Source organism: Phragmites australis, chromosome 12, assembly GCF_958298935.1.
Source record: "Phragmites australis chromosome 12, lpPhrAust1.1, whole genome shotgun sequence".
Classification (NCBI taxonomy): domain Eukaryota; kingdom Viridiplantae; phylum Streptophyta; class Magnoliopsida; order Poales; family Poaceae; genus Phragmites; species Phragmites australis.
In genome coordinates, this window is record NC_084932.1 from 22107742 (window position 1) to 22127158 (window position 19417).

General features: G+C 38.6%; 1 protein-coding gene across 1 annotated transcript; it reads right to left on the minus strand.

Moving 5' to 3' along the window:
* Positions 1-212: 212 nt before the first annotated feature.
* Positions 213-4371, minus strand: LOC133886878 (long chain base biosynthesis protein 2a-like). The gene is made up of 12 exons (XM_062326779.1): positions 3895-4371; positions 3711-3776; positions 2813-2901; positions 2436-2581; positions 2221-2345; positions 2041-2134; positions 1789-1952; positions 1473-1634; positions 1262-1388; positions 970-1136; positions 706-813; positions 213-605 (listed from the first exon to the last, which is right to left on the minus strand). The coding sequence occupies exons 1-12, from the start codon at positions 4018-4020 to the stop codon at positions 513-515; spliced, it is 1467 nt and encodes a 488-aa protein (XP_062182763.1). The 5' UTR covers positions 4021-4371; the 3' UTR covers positions 213-512.
* Between the last annotated feature and the right edge of the window lie 15046 nt (positions 4372-19417).

The window sequence follows — 19417 nt, forward strand, 5'->3', positions numbered from 1 at the left end:
GGATAATGGAATCCTTCTTGTGCAATCCAATTATAGGACAGTGGGAATATGGAGAAGTGTCTTCCCATCTGTACTATGCTTGTATGCGATGTGAACAAACATCTAGTACATGTCATAGAACATTAACAAAATACCAAAAGGTACATGAAGGCAAGATGCCTTCACACTTTCAGAGTTGTCAATTCTCTGCCAGCAGAAAATCACTAGAGATGTTATCTGACAAATTATATTGCACCTATCTTGTATTAGATAAGAAGAAAGGGTTAATAAAACAACTGAACTTGGACCAGCTATACACATTTGGAATGATAGTTGTACAATCAACAAACAACAGTCAGCTAACAAGATGGACTCTGGATTCTCATGTATCAACAAAATCCCAAATCGACGCTATGAAACTGACGCTATGAAATTGCTCAAGATGCGCTTGTTTCAATAATGATTTTTTTCATAATCCCCCACTAGGGGTTCCAAAAACTAGAGTCGTTTATGGGGTAAATCAGAGTTCATCCTTACTCCAGCTTGTGATGACCCGCTTCAGCAATCTTTGGTGGTTCTGTGGGGAAGTATTTGATGCCCACAAGATCACCAACTCTGCTGATAACCTGAAAGCGATTGCAAAGACAAGAACAATGTCAATTGGGCTCTAGTTATGTGTGTGCTTGAACAAAGAGAAGTACATATGCCCGTGAAGAAACAACTCACATCAAGTGCTTTCATGAGGTCCTCCCTGGTGTGTGAAGCAGAAATGCAGATACGTGCTCTTGCAAGAAGGAGAGGTGTGGCAGGAAATGCCACAGTAACAACAGCAACCTAAAACGAAGTTTGTCAGTTGCATGGCAATAGGGAATGTGGAAACTGGTGCAAGTAGTGACGGCCGACATGCAAATACTACATTTTTCAAGGCAAATGGGGCATGACAGGAGAGTAACATTTCTTTAAAATGTTCCACGAAACTCGTCTACTAACCTTTTGTCTAAGGCACTCCCTAGAAAATGCTGGGATCTTAGCCGGATTGTACAACATTATAGGCATAACAGGAGAATCATTGTCGCCAAGAACCTCAAAACCCATCTTCTTGAGCTCGGACCTGAAGAAATTACTGTTCTCACGGATGCGTGCAAGTTTCTGGGCACCTGCAAGACATAAGAAGCAAAAAAGAAAAAAGAAAGAAATGATTAAAACTAACACTCGGCATGGTGGATATAGCGGTAGATTTAAAAGGGCTAAAGAAGTAGGGAAAAAACACAATCTTTAGTACCTCTGTTGGAGCCATCCTCTCCAAGGATCACTTTAATTGCAGAAATAACTTGTTGCACTGCTGGCGGTGACATGGAAGTAGCATAGAGATGGGCCGGGCAACTATGCTTCAGGTGCTGAATTATCTCCTGAAAGTTCAAGCAAGACGGATTAGCAAATCTTCAAGGCAGTCCAAATTACAAGTAACATAGCAATATTATTCTTTTACGCACCTTTGATGCAGCAATATATCCACCACATGATCCAAAAGACTTTGTGAAAGTACCCATCATTATATCTACATCAGCTGGGTCAACCCCTAGGAGCTCACAAACACCTCGTCCAGACTGCCCAACAGCACCGATGCTATGGGCCTCATCCAGATATGTGTAAGCCTGTTTGACAGAATCAGGAGTAAATGCATATGATCAATCCTCTTTGCTGCACTCAGTTCAGCTTGCTAATGGATTCAGAATCAGAAACTATTCAAGAAATAGTGTTCATTATGTGCCAAGCTAAAAACTGAAATTAGAAGCAAGTTCCTCGAACCTTGTATTTCTTGCAGACAGCTATAATCTCAGGGAGTTTGCACAGCTCCCCTTCCATGCTGTAGATACCCTCAACAATGACAATGATCTTCTTCCATGGTCTGTGTGTCCTTGGCTGACCACCTGCTATCTGCTCTCTCAGGACATCTTCCAAATGGGCAGGGGCTGCATATAGTACATTGGCAATGATAAGTCATCATGGATCACAAACACTGAATATTGCTTTGCATTGTTCTAAGGTATAGCAGCTTACAGTTATGCTGGAAAACCCGCACAGTTGCACCAGATCCTCTTGCGCCATTGACAATTGAATTATGGTTCAGTGAGTCACTAATTATCAGCCCCCCCTGGACATGAAAACGTAAAGTAAGTAAATTGCAGATCAGTTTAGCACTTCTTTTAGTTACTCGATGCAATAAGAATTTGAACAAACCTTTCCAATTAGGCAGGGAATGATAGCGGAGTTTGTAACATAACCCATGCCAAATAGAATAGCTGCAGGCTTTCCAACAAAGCGTGCAGCTAACTCCTCCAGCTCGGTGTGAAGTTTGGTTGTGCCTGGCAAGATAGAAGGGATCAATTTAGGATTTTTCATATTTATGGATCTTAAATAAATGGTAAAAAAGCAGGATGAGCATGCAGGTATACCTCCATCAACACGAACACTGCAGGTGCTTGGTGAGTATTTCTTGAGAGACTCAATAACACGTGGAGTGCAGTACTCATCTGCAGCAGCAAATCCAAGGTAGTTGTAGGATCCTAGGTTGAGGCATCTAGTGGTATTCGAGGTCCGTCTGAAAAAATAGTGAGAGTGTAAGGCAAAGTTAAAACTCGTTATTTTTATTTCATTAATTTTGGTCCTTATTTTATCAAAATCACATATAGGCCAGAAGGGATCATTTGACAGCTTTCTAAATGCATGAAGGATAAAGTTGACTACCTTCGTTTTTTTAGTATGTTGCCAAAGCTAGAGTCCCCCCCCCCCCCGATACATAGATGATTAGAATGTTGGAATAAAAACTTACTGTAATGTCTTGTTATTGTCATTTGAGTAGCGCTCAACAACATCAAACCAAGAATCTGGTGCACTAGCAATCGGTCTGCCAAAGCAGTCCTGTAAAACCACAAATGTTGATTGGTTAATATCCAATGCAACCAACAATGAATAAACTGAAGTGGACAATCTTGTCAACAAAATATACTTGCGCAGAATCCAATCGAAGACTAACTAGTACAATGCATTTAGTTTACAGTTGTCTAAAATCATCTACTATTCCTAATGAGCATGTTGAGAGCATGAATGGATTATGCCACATTCATTAAACACAGAAACATTCAAGAAATAGCTATCAGAGACACTTGTTTCTTTTGCTCTTAACTTCTTCCAAACAGCAAAAAGAAAAAGGAAAAAGATGGTGAGCACAAAACATATTATGCTACTGGTAATTTCAGAAATACATCACTATGGGACGGAAATAATATGTGCTAATAATATATTTCTTCACTAGTGTCAGGTCCTGATGTAATTCAAAGCCCTGAAATAATCAAGCACGCAGCATAGCTACCTGAAACTCATCTCTCTGAAGCCAGGACACATAAGCTAAGATAAATTAGAGAAATTACATCCAAAATTACTCGCAAAGAAACAAAAATCTAATTTTCTTAACAGGGAGGAAAACCCACAAGTGCCTAAATTCCTATATAGTAATTAATTTCGCAGTGCGCAGCAAAATATACCTGCATAAACATAAGAATATCTAACCATTTAATGATAATGCAACAAAATGCCTCAAGACACCAACAATTTGCCTTTGCCCAGCTTATCATCATCACAAATAACTTCCCAAATGGCCAAATCACAAACGAATTCACCGACGAATTCAGATGCATCTATCTAACCACGAACCACCTAAAACTCCTCACCTGGATCCGCAGGTAAAGCCGGCGCACGTAGAAATCCTCCAGGCCCAGGCAGATCGGCGCGTACCCCTGCATCAACGCAACCCTCGAATAAATCACCCATCAAGGAAAAAAACAACCAAAATCGAGACGAGACATCCCGGATCCGGCCGGGGACAGGCACAACTGGGCCGGCCGCCGCGTGTACCTTGACGTTCTTGGCCTTGAACCAGTCGACGAGCTTGCGGAAGAAATCCCTGAGCTGGCCGAACGCAAAGAGCAGCCCGTAGCTGAACAGCGTCGTCAGCGCCGTCGTGTACGGCAGCCTCACCATCTTGACCGGCCCACTCCCTAATCCCACCGGACTCTTGCCTCGAGATTCTTCGAGGAAATTCTTGGATTTCTTGACCCGCAGGCTCGTTGCTCGGATTCCTGGCTCCGGCCCTTGTTTTTTTTTTTTTTTTTGGACGCGGTTCCGGGATTCAAAGATGGTGTCTTGGAGATCTTCCAGGCGCGTTGCTGATTCGGTGAAGCTGGAGGGAATGAGGCGTGGAATGGGAGGAGGACGCGGGGAGAGGAGGAATTTAAGGGTGGGGGAGGTGGAGGTGGTCGTCAATGGCGACTGGGCGACAAAGGGACGGTTTGAACGTTGAACAACGCGACGGGAAGCAAGGGAAGAAAGGGAACGAGACAGCCAGCAAATAAGCCAATCTGTAATTTTTTGTTTTCTTCTACTTTTTTTTTTTATGTCATTGTATACGGTTTTAGCGTCTATAGGGGAATCGCTGCTAGCTGCTATATAAAACCTGGGTTAGTTTTCATGTAACATTTTCTCTTAATTTTTCTCTTATTTAATAAAAACATCTAAATTTTAAATAATTTATTTATTTTTATTATTTATTCTCGTCTTTTAAAATTTCTGTCTCATTACGTATAGAGGACCCGTTTACTGATGAAAATAAATAAAAATTAGAAAAAAAAACATATAATTATATTTTTTTTAAATCTTATTTGAATTCAAAAAATTGTATCACTCTGAACATATTCGTTCGATGATACTTCTATAAAATATTATATCTTCAAACCTTAAGTTTGTATTTGATAGTACCATATACAATTTTTGTGTTTTTGTTGCAACTTACATGTACTTAGCTAGTGTTTATGAATTTGCAGGAATTTTAGGTTTTTTGTCTACTTAAAAATATAAATGTTGCAGGAAGAGCTATTTTTATGTCTCATTTGCCGTTTTTACGTGGAGTATGGTTATGATATATTACATGCTAAAATCTGGTGTTGTAAATTACACGCTAACTATTGAGGCGTTGTTATTTGGATTATAATTTAGCAGGTTCGGACTGATGAAATCCTGTATAACTTTAAAACACTGTTTTACGCATGCATGCTAAAGAATAAGGAAATACGATAATGTATACATGGTTACCAAAAAAATGGGACGAATTCCCTGTATGCCACTTAAAAAAACTTCAAGTTCCATGTATATGCCACTGAAATTTTCGGACTTCCTTCCTGCCATCCATTTTAACTTTTAGGTCCTTCTATGCCATTCCGTTCAAAAATAAGCGTCAAAATTACTGTTCAACCGATTTAAATTCAACAGTTCAGTCTCTCCAAGAATAAGTGGTTTTCTGTTTCTCTAAAAATACTAAAAAAATTTATACGTATTCCATAATACATGTGCAACACATTTTAATTAGATTAAAGAAACTATGTATCAAAAAATACTTTTATAAATTCTAACAATTTTTAGGGTCTCAAATAAATTTCTAAAAATCTGTAAAAATTCATTACTATTCTTCTTATGTGATGGAATAATTTATAAAACTATTTACATCACTAGATTATATGGTGAAAATATGAGTTCCTTTGTAATTCATAAATTATTACATCATATAAGAAGAATATTAGTGAACATTTTCAGATTTTTGGGATTTTATTTAAGGCCCTAACAATTGTTAGAAGTTATAAAAGTAATTTTTTTAGAGAATTTTAATTTAAATTATATATAGGCTTTTTTATGTGAATTCAATTAAAATAGGTTGTACATGGATTATAGAACACTTACAAAAAAATTTATGATTTTTAGAAAAATAGAAGACAACTTATTTTTAAAGAAACTGAATTGGTGAATAGTAAATCAGATGAACAGATGTGAACGGAATGGCCTAGAAGGAACCAAAGTTAAAATGGATTGCAAGGAAGGAAGTTCGAAATTTTCAGTGGCATAGAGGGAACTTGAAGTTTCTTCAGTGGTATATAGGGAATTCGCCAAAAAAAATATATAGAGAGAGAGTTAAGTTGTCTTCCGTATTTGGAAATAAAAGCTACAATGTTTCAGGTCATGATAACAAGCTATTCCGATTTTTGTTGTTTGTCTTTGCTGCCGCCATTTATTGGTTTATCTTTGATACCATTCCATCCATTCTAAGGTTTTTATGTACTGCTCACTTGTTCATTTTGGTCAAAATTTGGATTTTCTGAAAGAGATTACAACATTGGATATAGAAGTTCTACCAATAAATATCTTTTATATAATAATAAGCAAAGGGGATTTTTTTTCTTTAATAACAGTAAAGTATTATTAGGCAATGTGAATATGTCCAAAATGCTACATAACTAATTTTCTATAATTTTTAAACAAAGTAATAAAAAGGGAAATATTTAAAGCAGTAATTTTATACAACTGGAGCTTTTACTCCTACTTAGTAAACGTGCATGTGTAATACATGTATGATTAATAATGTTACAACAAAAAAAAATATATAAAATTAGTAACATTGCAATGAGAATCAAAATTTTAAGTAAACTACTGGGTAGAAATTAACGGTCACCTATTATATTATTTAAACAACCTAAGGTGTAGAAGTTTATGATCACCTATTACAATTATACATAACTAAAATCAAATAACCAATATGATTATGCATTTTTGTAAGCTACATATGCTTACATGGTTTTAAAATATATAAAGTAGAAAAATAAATTATATAATAGTCATAAGTAAAAATAATAGCATAACTAATCTCTCATTCTGAACCATGGATCTGATGCATTTAACAAATTTTCGTATAACTTTAGGGATGTTGTCTTTTGATTCATTTCCATTATATTTTAGCACGTCCACCAAGAACTTCTTTATTAGTTCGTGTCCATTCTATAAGTGCATTATATATCATTATAATTATAAAAAAAATTGCATAACTAGATGTCCAGTTGCTTAATGTAAACCACCGTGCAATTGAGAATACTCACAGCGAAAATCGGTGGTTGTAGTTGTTGAGCGTTCCATGCGCACATGAAGCTAGTAATAAAAAACTCCAATGCGAACCATCAGAAGAATAAATTGTTACATCTACGTCGATAATATAACTGAGTGAACCGATGTTCTAAGAAATTTACTAATATTTTATCTTTAGAACACAAATTGGTATTATACGACGCCAATCACATATATCGTGAATCCACGGGGATTTGCTACTTCCAGAGCTAGAATTATTTTATTGGAAATTTTCAACATATAGTGCAATATGGATTCATTTCCTTTAAACCAATCTAGTATAGGTAGTGGATTCAATACTGATACATTTCTAGCCACCATGTTGAATGCACATAACATGAAATGCCCGAGTGAACATATTGGCAGTAGAATCTGCAAATAATAGTCGGTATCGTCTGAAAAAACTAAACCAGGGTACAAACGAATAACGAAACAAAACATACCAACTTGCATTATGAAATATCGTAAGCCATCCGAGGCTACGTATCAAATATTTTTGCCAATAATTGAACATCAAGCTTCCTTCTACGCTATGGCTCTTGTCCGAAGTCACACATCAACTACGATAATAAGAGATTGAAGAATGATGTTTGAAGTTTCTTCTGCTGTACATTGCGAGTTACTTAAAAATATTTACGTTTTTATTCAAGATTAAAAATGGAAGGTACCCTTACTCTAGCTTGAAATAAAATAACGCAAGTGGTGAACAAATATTTCAGCACGCTATCAAGTTTTGGCAAATAACATGCTTTTATAGTTTCATTTCCCAAATTTCTAAGGGTATTCATTCCCCCTTTTTCCTTTCATTTGTGTTGTGCTTTAACCTTCATATAGTGCAAACGTAAACAAATTGCATTCAATATTTGCTCCGCAAATGTTACATATCTTATTATTTCTTATGCTCTTTTGCGAGAAATAGATCTTATTATTTCAAAGGAAGCCGAGTAGCCAACCAAATGTCAGCTGCCAGTGGAATGAAAATAACCATGCTATGATGGTCGCATGACCCAATCGTATGTCAGGCTACTGTATCCTTCTAAAGATACTACAACTAACCAAATAGAACATAGCTTATCTGTCTGATGCAAAAATATATGTTTATCGTAAAACACTGTTCTAGTTGCATCAATCCTCTCTGTACCTGCAAATGATAACATGATGCAACTCTTGAAGATGTCTTTCGTAAAATAAATCATCAGTGTTGCAGTTATTTTCTAGAGATGTCTTGCAACATCTAACGTTTACATTTCAGATAGAAAAGAAGCAATACAAAGTAGTCCAACTCCATCAAAAGATTTATTAGCACAATATACTTGAGGCTTGTTTATTGTAATGCAGCTCCACTTTTATGCAACAGATATGTCTGAAACAGTGTGTACGAACTTTTTCTGAATTATGCCACATTAAAAGCATATTGTACTAAACTTCAACTTCTGAGGTTTTAAATTTCGATGTCCACCACCATTAACTTCCAAGGTTCTAAATTTCGGTGTCCACCGTTACAGCAAGTAACTTCTCTTCTGAGGTTTCAACGTATTTACAAAATTAATTGAACTGTTCTTATCCCATGCCATTCTTCAAAGATGGAGCAGAATCAGGTACTTCAGGACCTACACAGCAAAGTAATGAAGAGAGCCAAGAAAAAGGAGTATCAGCAAGATGTTATCATGCTTATGGTGTACAATAATGGATATAATGACTTAATTATAGATTAGTATGATATAAAGCTCTAATTATAGAGATTAGTAATATAAAGCTCGATTAAATTATTACTTGCTTGCTTAAATTTTTTTATTATAGATTGAGTTTCACTGTCGGTTCGTAGCTACAATTGGCAGTGATAAGTATACAATTTGGCAACATAAGGTCAAGAACAAGCAGTGGTAGTTTGTATCACTACCGGTTCTGTAACCGATAATAATAATTATGGATTATTATTGCCAGTTCAAACTGGCAAACCGGTATTAATGTAATTTTTAAACTAGTAGTGATAACATTTTCTATATTAGTGAGGAAACCTGTACCAGATATACAATGTGTAAGCTTGAGATAACGGAAGCTATCACATTGAGTCTTTTTAACTTTTTTTCCCTTGAGTGGGGTGAGGCATCAAAATAATGAAAATGCGATATAAAGAAGAACGGGACATATATTTTCTGTGATCAGAGATCAGTACTGTAGAAATATATAGCTAACCAGTGCATGAATTTGCAATTAGAAGCCATGTATTGTGCATTCTAATAGTTCCACAAACTTATGATGAAATCACTACTTTCGAAACATTTGTTTCTCGCTGCTCAGCATCATTTGAATTGGAATGAGAGGCATGCTTTCTCCTAAACATGATTTCTTCCACTCTCGGTGATGCTCAACTCTAAAACGGATGATACGTACAGTTAAAATTTGAAAAATAGTAAGTAACCACAGACCAAATGACCAAATTCATTCTTAAAGATACAACATAAAAGTATAAAACAGTAGTGATGCCAATGTGGAAATCAAGACGCTTGAATGAAATTACTTGGTCACATGCAAATATCAGGAATAGCAGAATATATATTTACATATTATTGATTCATATGCAAAGTAATAAGTTTAACAAACAACGGAGTGAATGAATTATAACTTTCCTTTCAGTGGAAAGAAGAGAAGAGAATGAATTATAGACCATATCAACGGTTTGGGTCCCATTTCTGCATACCCAAATAAATACATTGATTTGTCGATTGTTTCTATCCAGGAAATTAAAACGGCATGGGCATCTTCCCCTTAGCTGATTCACTATTATATATTTATTGTATTGTTCGGTAGGCCGGCGACTTGACATGCCTTGGCAATGTAACGTCCTAACAACTATACCAGATAAAAACATGTAAGAGACAAGTAACTTATTGGACCTTGCATCCAGAATATGAAAATTAGCAAGAACAGGCAGAACATATTTACATTTGGTATGTCCCATTGACTTTCAGTTTGCAATTTTCTGTTTGCTGGTAGGAACGTGCATGGACAGCTAAAATGTCAAACTGAATTATGATTATATTATTGGACAGCATTATAAAGCAGCCCCTATTGAACTTTCCCCGGTTTTTTACTTCGAGTTGAGGGAAACGGTTGTTGCTATTAGGTCATCTCCAGCAGATACTTTAAAAATTTATCCCCTATAACACTATTACAGTATTCTCTTACACTATTACAGTATTTTTTATTTTTTCTATCTCTAACAGCTACCCTATTTCATACCTTCTACTCCTCTTCTTTTCCCCCCGACCCACATTCAACCTCTATAAACAGTATTTGCGGTTGCTACAGTATTCCAGCGCACTGCAAATTCGAGTGCTACAGTGTTTTCGAGGTACTGTACCGGTGGAAACATCCTCTGTTGGAGATGACCTTAGGTCTTAACATCAGCCTGCAACTGCATATCCCAACAAATTCATATCGGGGAAGAAATAATAGATCTGCTAAGGAAACATGGTACAAACAAGAACACCCATTCCACAGGTAGGCACCAGCAATATCCTGGAATTTGCAAGTTTAAAGTATGAAAAAGAACAGAAGAGCAGGATTAGAGCAGAATGATTACAAAGAACCAAACCCAAGATTTCCCGAGAACATAAGGGAAACAAAAAAAGTAGCTTTTTATTATCAGATCGCAAAGTGACAAAGAATCCACCATAACCATTTTTTACATTCAAGGGGGAAAAAAGGAACCGCCCATCCATCCATCATGAACAGCTAATACATTCATCAAAAAAGGGTGAAAAGAGCGATAGATAGTACCAGCTGGAGAGAACACATGCAGACGTTGCGGCCGTGTAGCTTGTCGCATGCTTGAATGGGAACAAAATTGAAGGTCTCCACCGTACTCATCATCGTACGGTGCGTGGTGGCGGTAGGGGCATCGACCTCCCGGCCATGGTCACCTCGTCGCTCGTCAGGATGAGAGGTGCCATGCAACATCTTAAAGAAATTGTCGCAAACTGTGCGTTGATTGAAGTGTTAGGAGATAAATTATCAGACAGAAGGAGACGTTTAATATGGAAGGTAAATAATATGTGACTGATAGTATTTTTAGAAAGAAAACATGATTAAACTTTGTATGGTGACCATTTGAACAATATGGGTGGATAGTAGAGATCGTTCGAATCTGCCACAACTGATATATTATATACGAATATAGATATAGATGTGTAGTAGCAGCAACTTTTCTATTTCTTATTAAATCTGTTATAGACATGAGCTATTTTTCTGTTAAAAAAAAGAAATGAGCTATTTTTCTATTAAAAAAAAGAAATGTGCTATTTTGTAAAAACAAATCATAATGCTACAGTCAACCTGAATCCGGAGACCAAGAACTCCTTGGGTTTTTAAAGTTGACATTTTAATGGGTGCAACATGTAATGACATAAATTTGTGCTTATATAGTCTTATTCTTGTCAACGGTGTGTACTTATAAGTACATTGTATTATAGGATACTTGTCGGTGCCTATTTTGGCCCACATCGAACATTGGTAGCTCACAATAACACTTGATTATCAAATCAGAAGCAAAAAGAGGCCCTAGAGGATCAAATAAGCGATTGTGATATACTATGCAACAGAGTATTTTGTTTCCTGTGGAACGCATTTTGCCTTACTACTTACTATTGTTTGACAGGACGTATACGCATACCAGAACAAAGATTTAACTTTCTGGGTTAGCATACTAAAATGGGTGTACTAGCATAAATTCATGCATATTTTGGAGTAGTTTCTCATTTGTTTTTCTCTCGCTCCACTCTGCTCCTTTGCACCAGCGATATCACCTTGCACAATTCTCACCAGGGTTTTGAGAGCTGTGAGCCCCCAAATCCTCTCTTGGGCGTATTCAGGGCAGATCTAGCACAAAATTTTAGAGGAGGTGACGAGGGCGGGGTAAGACTATTTTCAACCATAATTTCTTCATTTTGTTCCTTTTCCGATTTGCTTTCTCGTTCCTATTCTTTTTATTTTCTCTCATCTCTAGCAGCTTCCTTTCGAGAGGAATCACGAAGGAAAAGGAGAAAAAATGATCTTGAAAATCCTTTTGTGACGAGAATCATGAAGAGAAATTATTGAAACACTGAAAGGAACGAAAATCCTATTACAATGGAAATCTGGATCGTGAAGGAAACGGTTGGCAATGGTTTAAGGGGAGGGCTGGCCGACCCACGCCAGGCCGCCTGTCCGCCCGCCTATGTCGACCGCACTGGCTGCTGCGCGGCTGTGCTCGCCCCACACGCTGCCCACGAAGTGCCGCGCTCCCTACCCGCGCAGCAACAGCAGACCACCATGAACAGCCGGTAGGCCTTGAGGAAGTCCACGGAGGTGCGCCTCACCATGAACAACTGGCTCCCAGTGCCCGCGAGCTGTGCCTCCAGCACCTCTGCAAAGCAATGCCTTTGCATGGCACCCTCCTGGCCAGGAGTGCTGCTTGATTTGCATCAGCACCTAGTACGCATCACGGCGGTCGTCCGTGGCCACCGCCTGTGCGCAACGGAGCAGCAGTGTGTGCATGTCCACCATCTCATCGCTGTCACTCACGCACTATCTCCGCCACGCCTTCCGGTTCGTCTCATTGCCTGTGGAGACGCTCAGTTGTTGCACCCCCTTCATGCAAATGTCCTGTTCGTGGAGCATCATTTCGTCGAACATCTCGCGCGCAGCAACTTCCTCTATTTCTGGCATCATCAGCTTAGTGATCCTGCGCTCGGAGTGGATCCAGCATAAATTTTTGGGGAGGGCCGGGGCTCAAGGGGTTAACAAATAATTGTTTAGTTTAAACTTTAAAGTAATGTCTTATACAAAATATAGCAGTAAAAAAATGAAAACACATAAAAAAGAGCATACCACTAATTCGGTCTAATATTCTTCAATCGTGATAATAGTCTAATATTTTTTAATCTTCATATGGAGAGATATGTACACAAAACACGGTAAATTAGTGATAATGAGAATTTATCTCTAGTTTCAAATAATTATGAATATTAGAAGAGATTGATATCTAGATTCAAATAATTAAGAATTTCTGTACACAAGCACATTTGCTCTAATAAATCAACAAGTCTAGATTCTAGCTGTCTAGCACACTGCTCCAATGTAATCAACTAATCATTAAACAAGTAATTCTAGTTCTAGCACAAGCAGTCAAGCATTTTTATACCTTCACGGCTTCACTCGGTCATTCCTTCAGAGTTCATCACTCAGGTCTCAGCAATTCTGCTCTGCTCCTTCAGCCAATCAGCCTTCTGGGTTCTGCTTTTGCTGTCGAGCCGGTGCTGCAAGCAGTCGTGTGAAATGATCGAATAGTCTAAGAGAAGGTAAATTAAACTCTAATTAAAACTATTTCTAGTGAATTTTTAATAAATAGTAATTTTATTCTAAATGAAACATAATGTAACTACATGAATAAGCTAGAGGAAAGTAATTAAATAAATAAGCTAGAACACAAAGTAAATTACGGAATTGAAGGCTTGTAAGAAAATAAATGATTAAAGTAAATATGAAAAAGTAAAGAGCTAGACAAGAAGACACCGATTTTTCTCTGAGGTATTGAAGAATTGACACTACCCCTAATCCTCATTGGAGCATCCACTAAGGACGTGTTTGGTAACCTAGATGTGGGCCGGCCAGGCTCACCGCGTGTAGGGATATGGTGTTTGGTTGACTGGATGGCTCGCTCGGCCAGGTTCATCCGATGCAAAATTAATGTTACAGTCCGGCTCCCGGGAAATAGATTTTATCCTCGTTTCTCCTGAGCCAGGCTATGCTAATGACGTGATTAGCCTTTTTTAAGTACGGTCAAAAGACTAAGAAAAAAAACATATATTACTTTAAGTGTCATTCATTTCATTGTGACACTTAAAACTAAAAGGTTCTTAATCTTGATGCTCATATCTTTAGATCATCCATAGAATCAACTTAGGGACAAGAATACCTAATTATCATTATGAACTAAACTTTTGATACCCTTCAAAACGTACTTGTTAGTAACAATATTTATACAATTATCATTAATCACCAAAACACTTACCACTTATCTAAGGGTCTAATACTACATCATGCTCATGCACCTACTTGGATGCGGGATGCCTGGTGCCTACGGACTGCCAATGCCGAGTGCCCGACTATCCATTGATGCCTACCCTATGCCCCTGTGGGCTGCGGCAATGCAGCCTGCCTGCGCGACTGCCTACTCACCCGCGCCGGCCGCCGGGGCACCATCCCCTCGCGCACGGCTGATCATTGAACATGGGGGTTCTGATATGAGAGAGTGAGACTCTGAACCCTACTCACTCGCGCAAGTGGGAGAGACGATGCACATCTCTCTAAAATTGTAGTCATTCTCTCTTTCCTGGAACCATTAGAAACTCATCGTAAATAGCAGCATGTTAGAACATTATCTGCATGCGAATCCTCCATGAATTTGTGGATTGTTTCCATTATTTCCAGTCGCGATCAACTGGTTGAGGTCAGTGGCGAGCCCAAAAAAAAATGACCAAGTATCCCATTTATTAGGTTAGAGATTCGGTGTCCTACTTGTTAGGTTAGGAAGTATCCTATGGGCCTAATACATATATTGTATTGTTGAAAAATGAAAAGTTATTTAGTGTCCTGTGCGGAACCAAATTCTATAGGATCTTGTTCTACGAAAGATATTTTCCCCTGTGATGACACGTATCCACACCTTTTCTTTCCTCTTTAGCCCAGCCCTTGGATCACGAGATGAATAACATATATGAGATCTTATAAAGGTATTTCTAGATAGGATCCTATAGAATTTGCTTTCGTCCTATGCACTCCTTACCTTGAATGTGGGTCCGACCTTGGTTGAGGCGTATCTACATCATCTGTGGTCGGGGGAGTTTATGGTGACATCGGCGTCTTGTTTTAGGGTATCGCTATTCCTCCGGCACTCATGGATCGGAGGATGGGTAGCTCTCGATGCGTTATGCATGCAAGGTCGTCAGTCTACTTGGGCTTTGCTGGGAGGATTAAGAGAATTTGGACCATGGATGCATCACAGGACAAATCTGAGTTGTTCTCAAGCTCCTCCTACGCACCCTTCCCTTGTGTCCTAGCTGCCTCAGCTACTGGCCTGTTGCATATAGCTGCTAGCAAGCATGAACAAACGTACAACGCAGTTCTGTACTCCTTGGCCATAATAGAAATACTGGTACCAGATTAGGAAAATCACAAAACAGAAATACTTGTTGTAGATGATAACCACAAACCAAAAAAGCAATAGGCATGCACATTTGCATGCCATACGTTAGAACATGTAGATAATATTCTAACATGGGCAAACTGATGGAGGACCCACATGTAGATAATGTTCTACATGTGAGTAGGGGGCTTGAGCGCCCCCCATATCTTTCTATGGTATCAAGCAAAATTATTCAATTTGAAATGAAGATATGTCCTCAAGAATCCTCAAATCTATTGATCCTAACACTACCTCCGAACAGGTTGTCACACATGGATTTTAAACCTATCACAGATAGTTATAGGTTTCGTCTCTGCAAAAGTGTCTGTGATATCGAGCTTGTTACAAATGATTACAACTTCGTCTGTAACAGAGCTACACACAGATGGATCTAAATAAGACATGTGTCTGTAATATACTTACAAACATGTCAGCTTCGTAATATATACAGATGGAATTTTCTGAAAAACCGTATGTGCGTATTAAGGGTCATTGAAGGTTTTTGTTGAAACCCGTCTGTATAAAGTGTCACAGACGGATTTTTTTATGTGACCCATTCCCTCTGAGGATCTATTTTGCTTCTTGATTGCCCTCATAATATGACACACATCACACAAATAAGAACATCACAAGTATATATATAAGAATATTATACAAATATATAACACATAGGAACACAAATATATAACACATAAAAACACAATGTCCTATACACAATCTCAGCAGCATACATTATTCAGAACATAAACCTATACACAATTCTTAATATATCTTCTGGTCTTCGAGGATTGAGCTTGAACAAGAAGCATGCGTTTCACTACAATCTCATCAGACGTATTGTCTTCATACATCATACATCGTATCGATGTCATCTGGATAAGGCTCCATCTTGAAAAACTCATTCATGTACCAGAACCAAACAATATTGCTTTCAAATCTCTTACCCTTGTTAAGTAAGAGATGATGGTTCAAATCAGTCTTGTAGTTCACAAAAATATCTCCATTATGATGAACAATAATAGAGAAATTTTTATCAGAAATAAAAGACAATAGAACGCGATTTATAGCATAAACTGGGTCCACGGTGGTGCCCTTCATAGCAGTGAAGAACACATGTACCACAAGACCGAAATCGTCACCAAGCATCCAGACCATGGAAGTAGCCAACAGTGAACAACGACATATTCTATGCAGGTCTGGGACACATAACATAATATTATACTTAGTACACAGATCGAATCAAACCCTAACAAAAACGCGATGTAAACCATACTCACCTCACTGTAAGGAAGGGGAATCGGAGCCTAGATCTTGAACCTCTCTCGCGAAAAGAAGCCCTAAAAAACTGTTATGGAAGGGGGATTAGATGATAACGAGGAAAGCGAGGGAGATGAACTTCTCTTCGCTTTAGTGGGGGAGACAAGCAGTTTGTGTCTATGGGGGTAGTGAGAAATGGAGAGCAAGGGGTTAGATTTAAACAATAATCGGGTCTTTAACTACAGACGGTTTTTCAGAAAATCCATCTTTGTCTATCATACAGACCCAGACGGATCTTACAAGAAACCGTCTGTGACAAGATCATAGATGTGTTGTTCTAAACTCTGTCTGTGTCTGTATGATAGAAATAGACAGATTTGTAAAAATCGTTTGTGAGTTTTAGCACACCAAGATGGCCGGTCATGTTATAGACATGTCTACTTAGCAACCGTTTCTGAGTATTTTGTTAGTGATGGGTCCTAGGAAACCATTTGTGTCACTTCATATGCTTTCACTGTTTCTGTGGTAGTGTGAGTTTGTAAAATACAAAATCAGGTCACATGATATTTAAAAAATGTACTTTTGGTAATTACTCCCTTTGATTAAAAAATGTAGGTCACGTAAGACATCGACACGGTGTAGAAGGTGACACTCTTAGTAATCAGTGATAGGTGAGATGTTAAATAGGCTCCGTATGAGGTGAGAGGATGCAGGTTTGACTCCCATGAACCGCATGTATGCGTATTTTGTGCAAAAAATTATGTGACTTATGACTTACGGTGCACAATCGTATGGATGAGTGGAATTTTGTTTGGATTTTTCAACCCCTAAAAACTCGATTCAGGGTCCAACTATCACTACAGTTCATAATACCAACCGGTAGTGATAGCTGTTAAAACTACTATAGAACCGGTCATAGATGGCGGTTCACCACTGCCGGTTGTGCAAGAACCGGCAGGGAAAATATATCACTGCGGTTCTTAATCTCCCACACCCAAACCATGATGAAGCCACTAAGAACCGACATTGATAGTCGTTATCAGTGTCGGTTCATGTTACAGACCTGCACTGATGCATCAGTGCCATTTTGTAATATGAACCGGCACTAATACTGACTATCAGTGCTAGTTGTAACACGAACTGCCACTGATAGTCTATCCAGACTTGAAATTTTGATCGATTCTAGTTTTGGCTCACCCTCACGTCCGGCTCTAGAGGTTTTTCACGATGGCAAGTGCCTCTATCTTATCTCCTCCACCACGCATCTCTCTCTCTCTCTCTCTCTCTCTCTCTCTCTCTCTCTCTCTCTCTCTCTCTCTCTCTCTCTCGCTTATCACCTCCCCTGCCACCTCCCCCACTAGCCTCCTCCTCCTCCTTCCCTCACGATATCCACGACGGGATTCAGCGGGTATCCATGGTGGGATCCAGCCATGGATCTCACTAGGGGTAGAGATACACGCCGTCGAGCTGGGCTAGGAGTGGACGACAAGCTGGGGGCATGGCATGTTCTGTGGCGGTAGCCTTTGTGTCGTCGCATCTAGATGTGTGTGTGTGTCATCGAGTTGGGGCCGGGAGAAGAGGACAGACGGTGGTGCGGTTTAGATGGTGAGCTAGGGGTGCAGCGTGTTCTGAGGCAGCAGCCTTCGTGCCGTCGCATCTAGATGTGCATGTGTGGGACATAGAGCTGGCGCAGGCGGCGACGACGGGGAGTGTGTGTGTGCAAAAACCGAAATTTACAAATCAGCCTCAAAATTTTGCATAATTGATCAAACTAACCAAATAATCACCCCTAGTTATCAACCTAATGTCAAAGGTCGCTACTGCCAAGTGATACATTGATTTCGTAGCTACTACCAAAACTATATAGCAACCTTTTCCTTGAGAGGGCGCAAAAGTTTTTCGTGTTATCACTACATGAAAAATAGATAAAGAAGACACGAAATTAATGTCGGGTCATAACATGACCAGTTACTGATGATAATAATGATGGGTCATAGTTATGGCCCGTCACTAATGATGACTCATCAGTGATGGGTCATCCTAGGATAGTAATTAGTGACAGATCAAGTTGTAACCCGTCACTAATGACGACTTATCAGTGACGAGTCATGCTAGACCAATCATTAGTGACAGATCAAATTGTTACCCGTCACTAATGACTAACTCACCAGTGATGGGTCATCCTAAGCCAATCATTAGTGACGGGTCAAGTTGTGACCCGTCACAAATAACGATATTCACAAATATTTGGCTCAATTTTGGTTATATGATGATATTGTTGTTTATGGGTTATGTTTTCGATGTTACATGGTGTTTAATTTAAGTTAGAGAAAAATATTTACTGCTTACTACATAGCAAAGTGAATGCAAGTAGCAATTATACGTGGAATGCCTATATAGTAAATATATGCATAGCATGATGCTATATTTTTTTCTTATTTTTTCTCACCTCAGCAGCACTAGAATAGAAACTGTTGTACATTTTTGCTCAAATTTGATGTAAGGGGTGGCGACTATGGACACAAATACGTATTTTAAAAATAGTGCGGAAACTTCAGGGGATGAGAACTCAATCTCCAGGAAGAATTTGGCCTAAAAAAATATAGAGTCAGTAGGGTAAAAAAAAAACGTGAAAATTGGAGTTCGTATGCAAAAGTTATGCCCGTTTTACCGAATGCACTTTGGATCACCTATCAAATTGCAAAATTAGTCATTAGTGATGGATCATGATTCTAACTCATAACCTATGACCTTCGGCAAAGAAGGTTAAAAAGATAAAATATTTGGTTTCTATCACAACTACGAGGTAGGTGATGTAGTAAGGGAGCTACGTGCGCGAGGAAAGTCGTGGGTTCAAAGTCCACAGAATGCAGACTGAAAAACCATTTGAAAAATAGCGTGGTTATAGGGTATATGTGATGGGCCCTTGTGTTGGGATGGCTTGGGTAAAAA

Excerpts from the sequence above, each read along its gene's own strand:
- LOC133886878 (XM_062326779.1), bottom strand. The coding sequence starts at position 4,020 with ATGGTGAGGCTGCCGTACACGACGGCGCTGACGACGCTGTTCAGCTAC. Across the intron at positions 2,582-2,812 it reads GACAATAACAAGACATTACA|ACGGACCTCGAATACCACTA; the intron begins GTAAGTTTTTAT and ends CTATTTTTTCAG. Across the intron at positions 2,346-2,435 it reads CAGTGTTCGTGTTGATGGAG|GCACAACCAAACTTCACACC; the intron begins GTATACCTGCAT and ends CTATCTTGCCAG.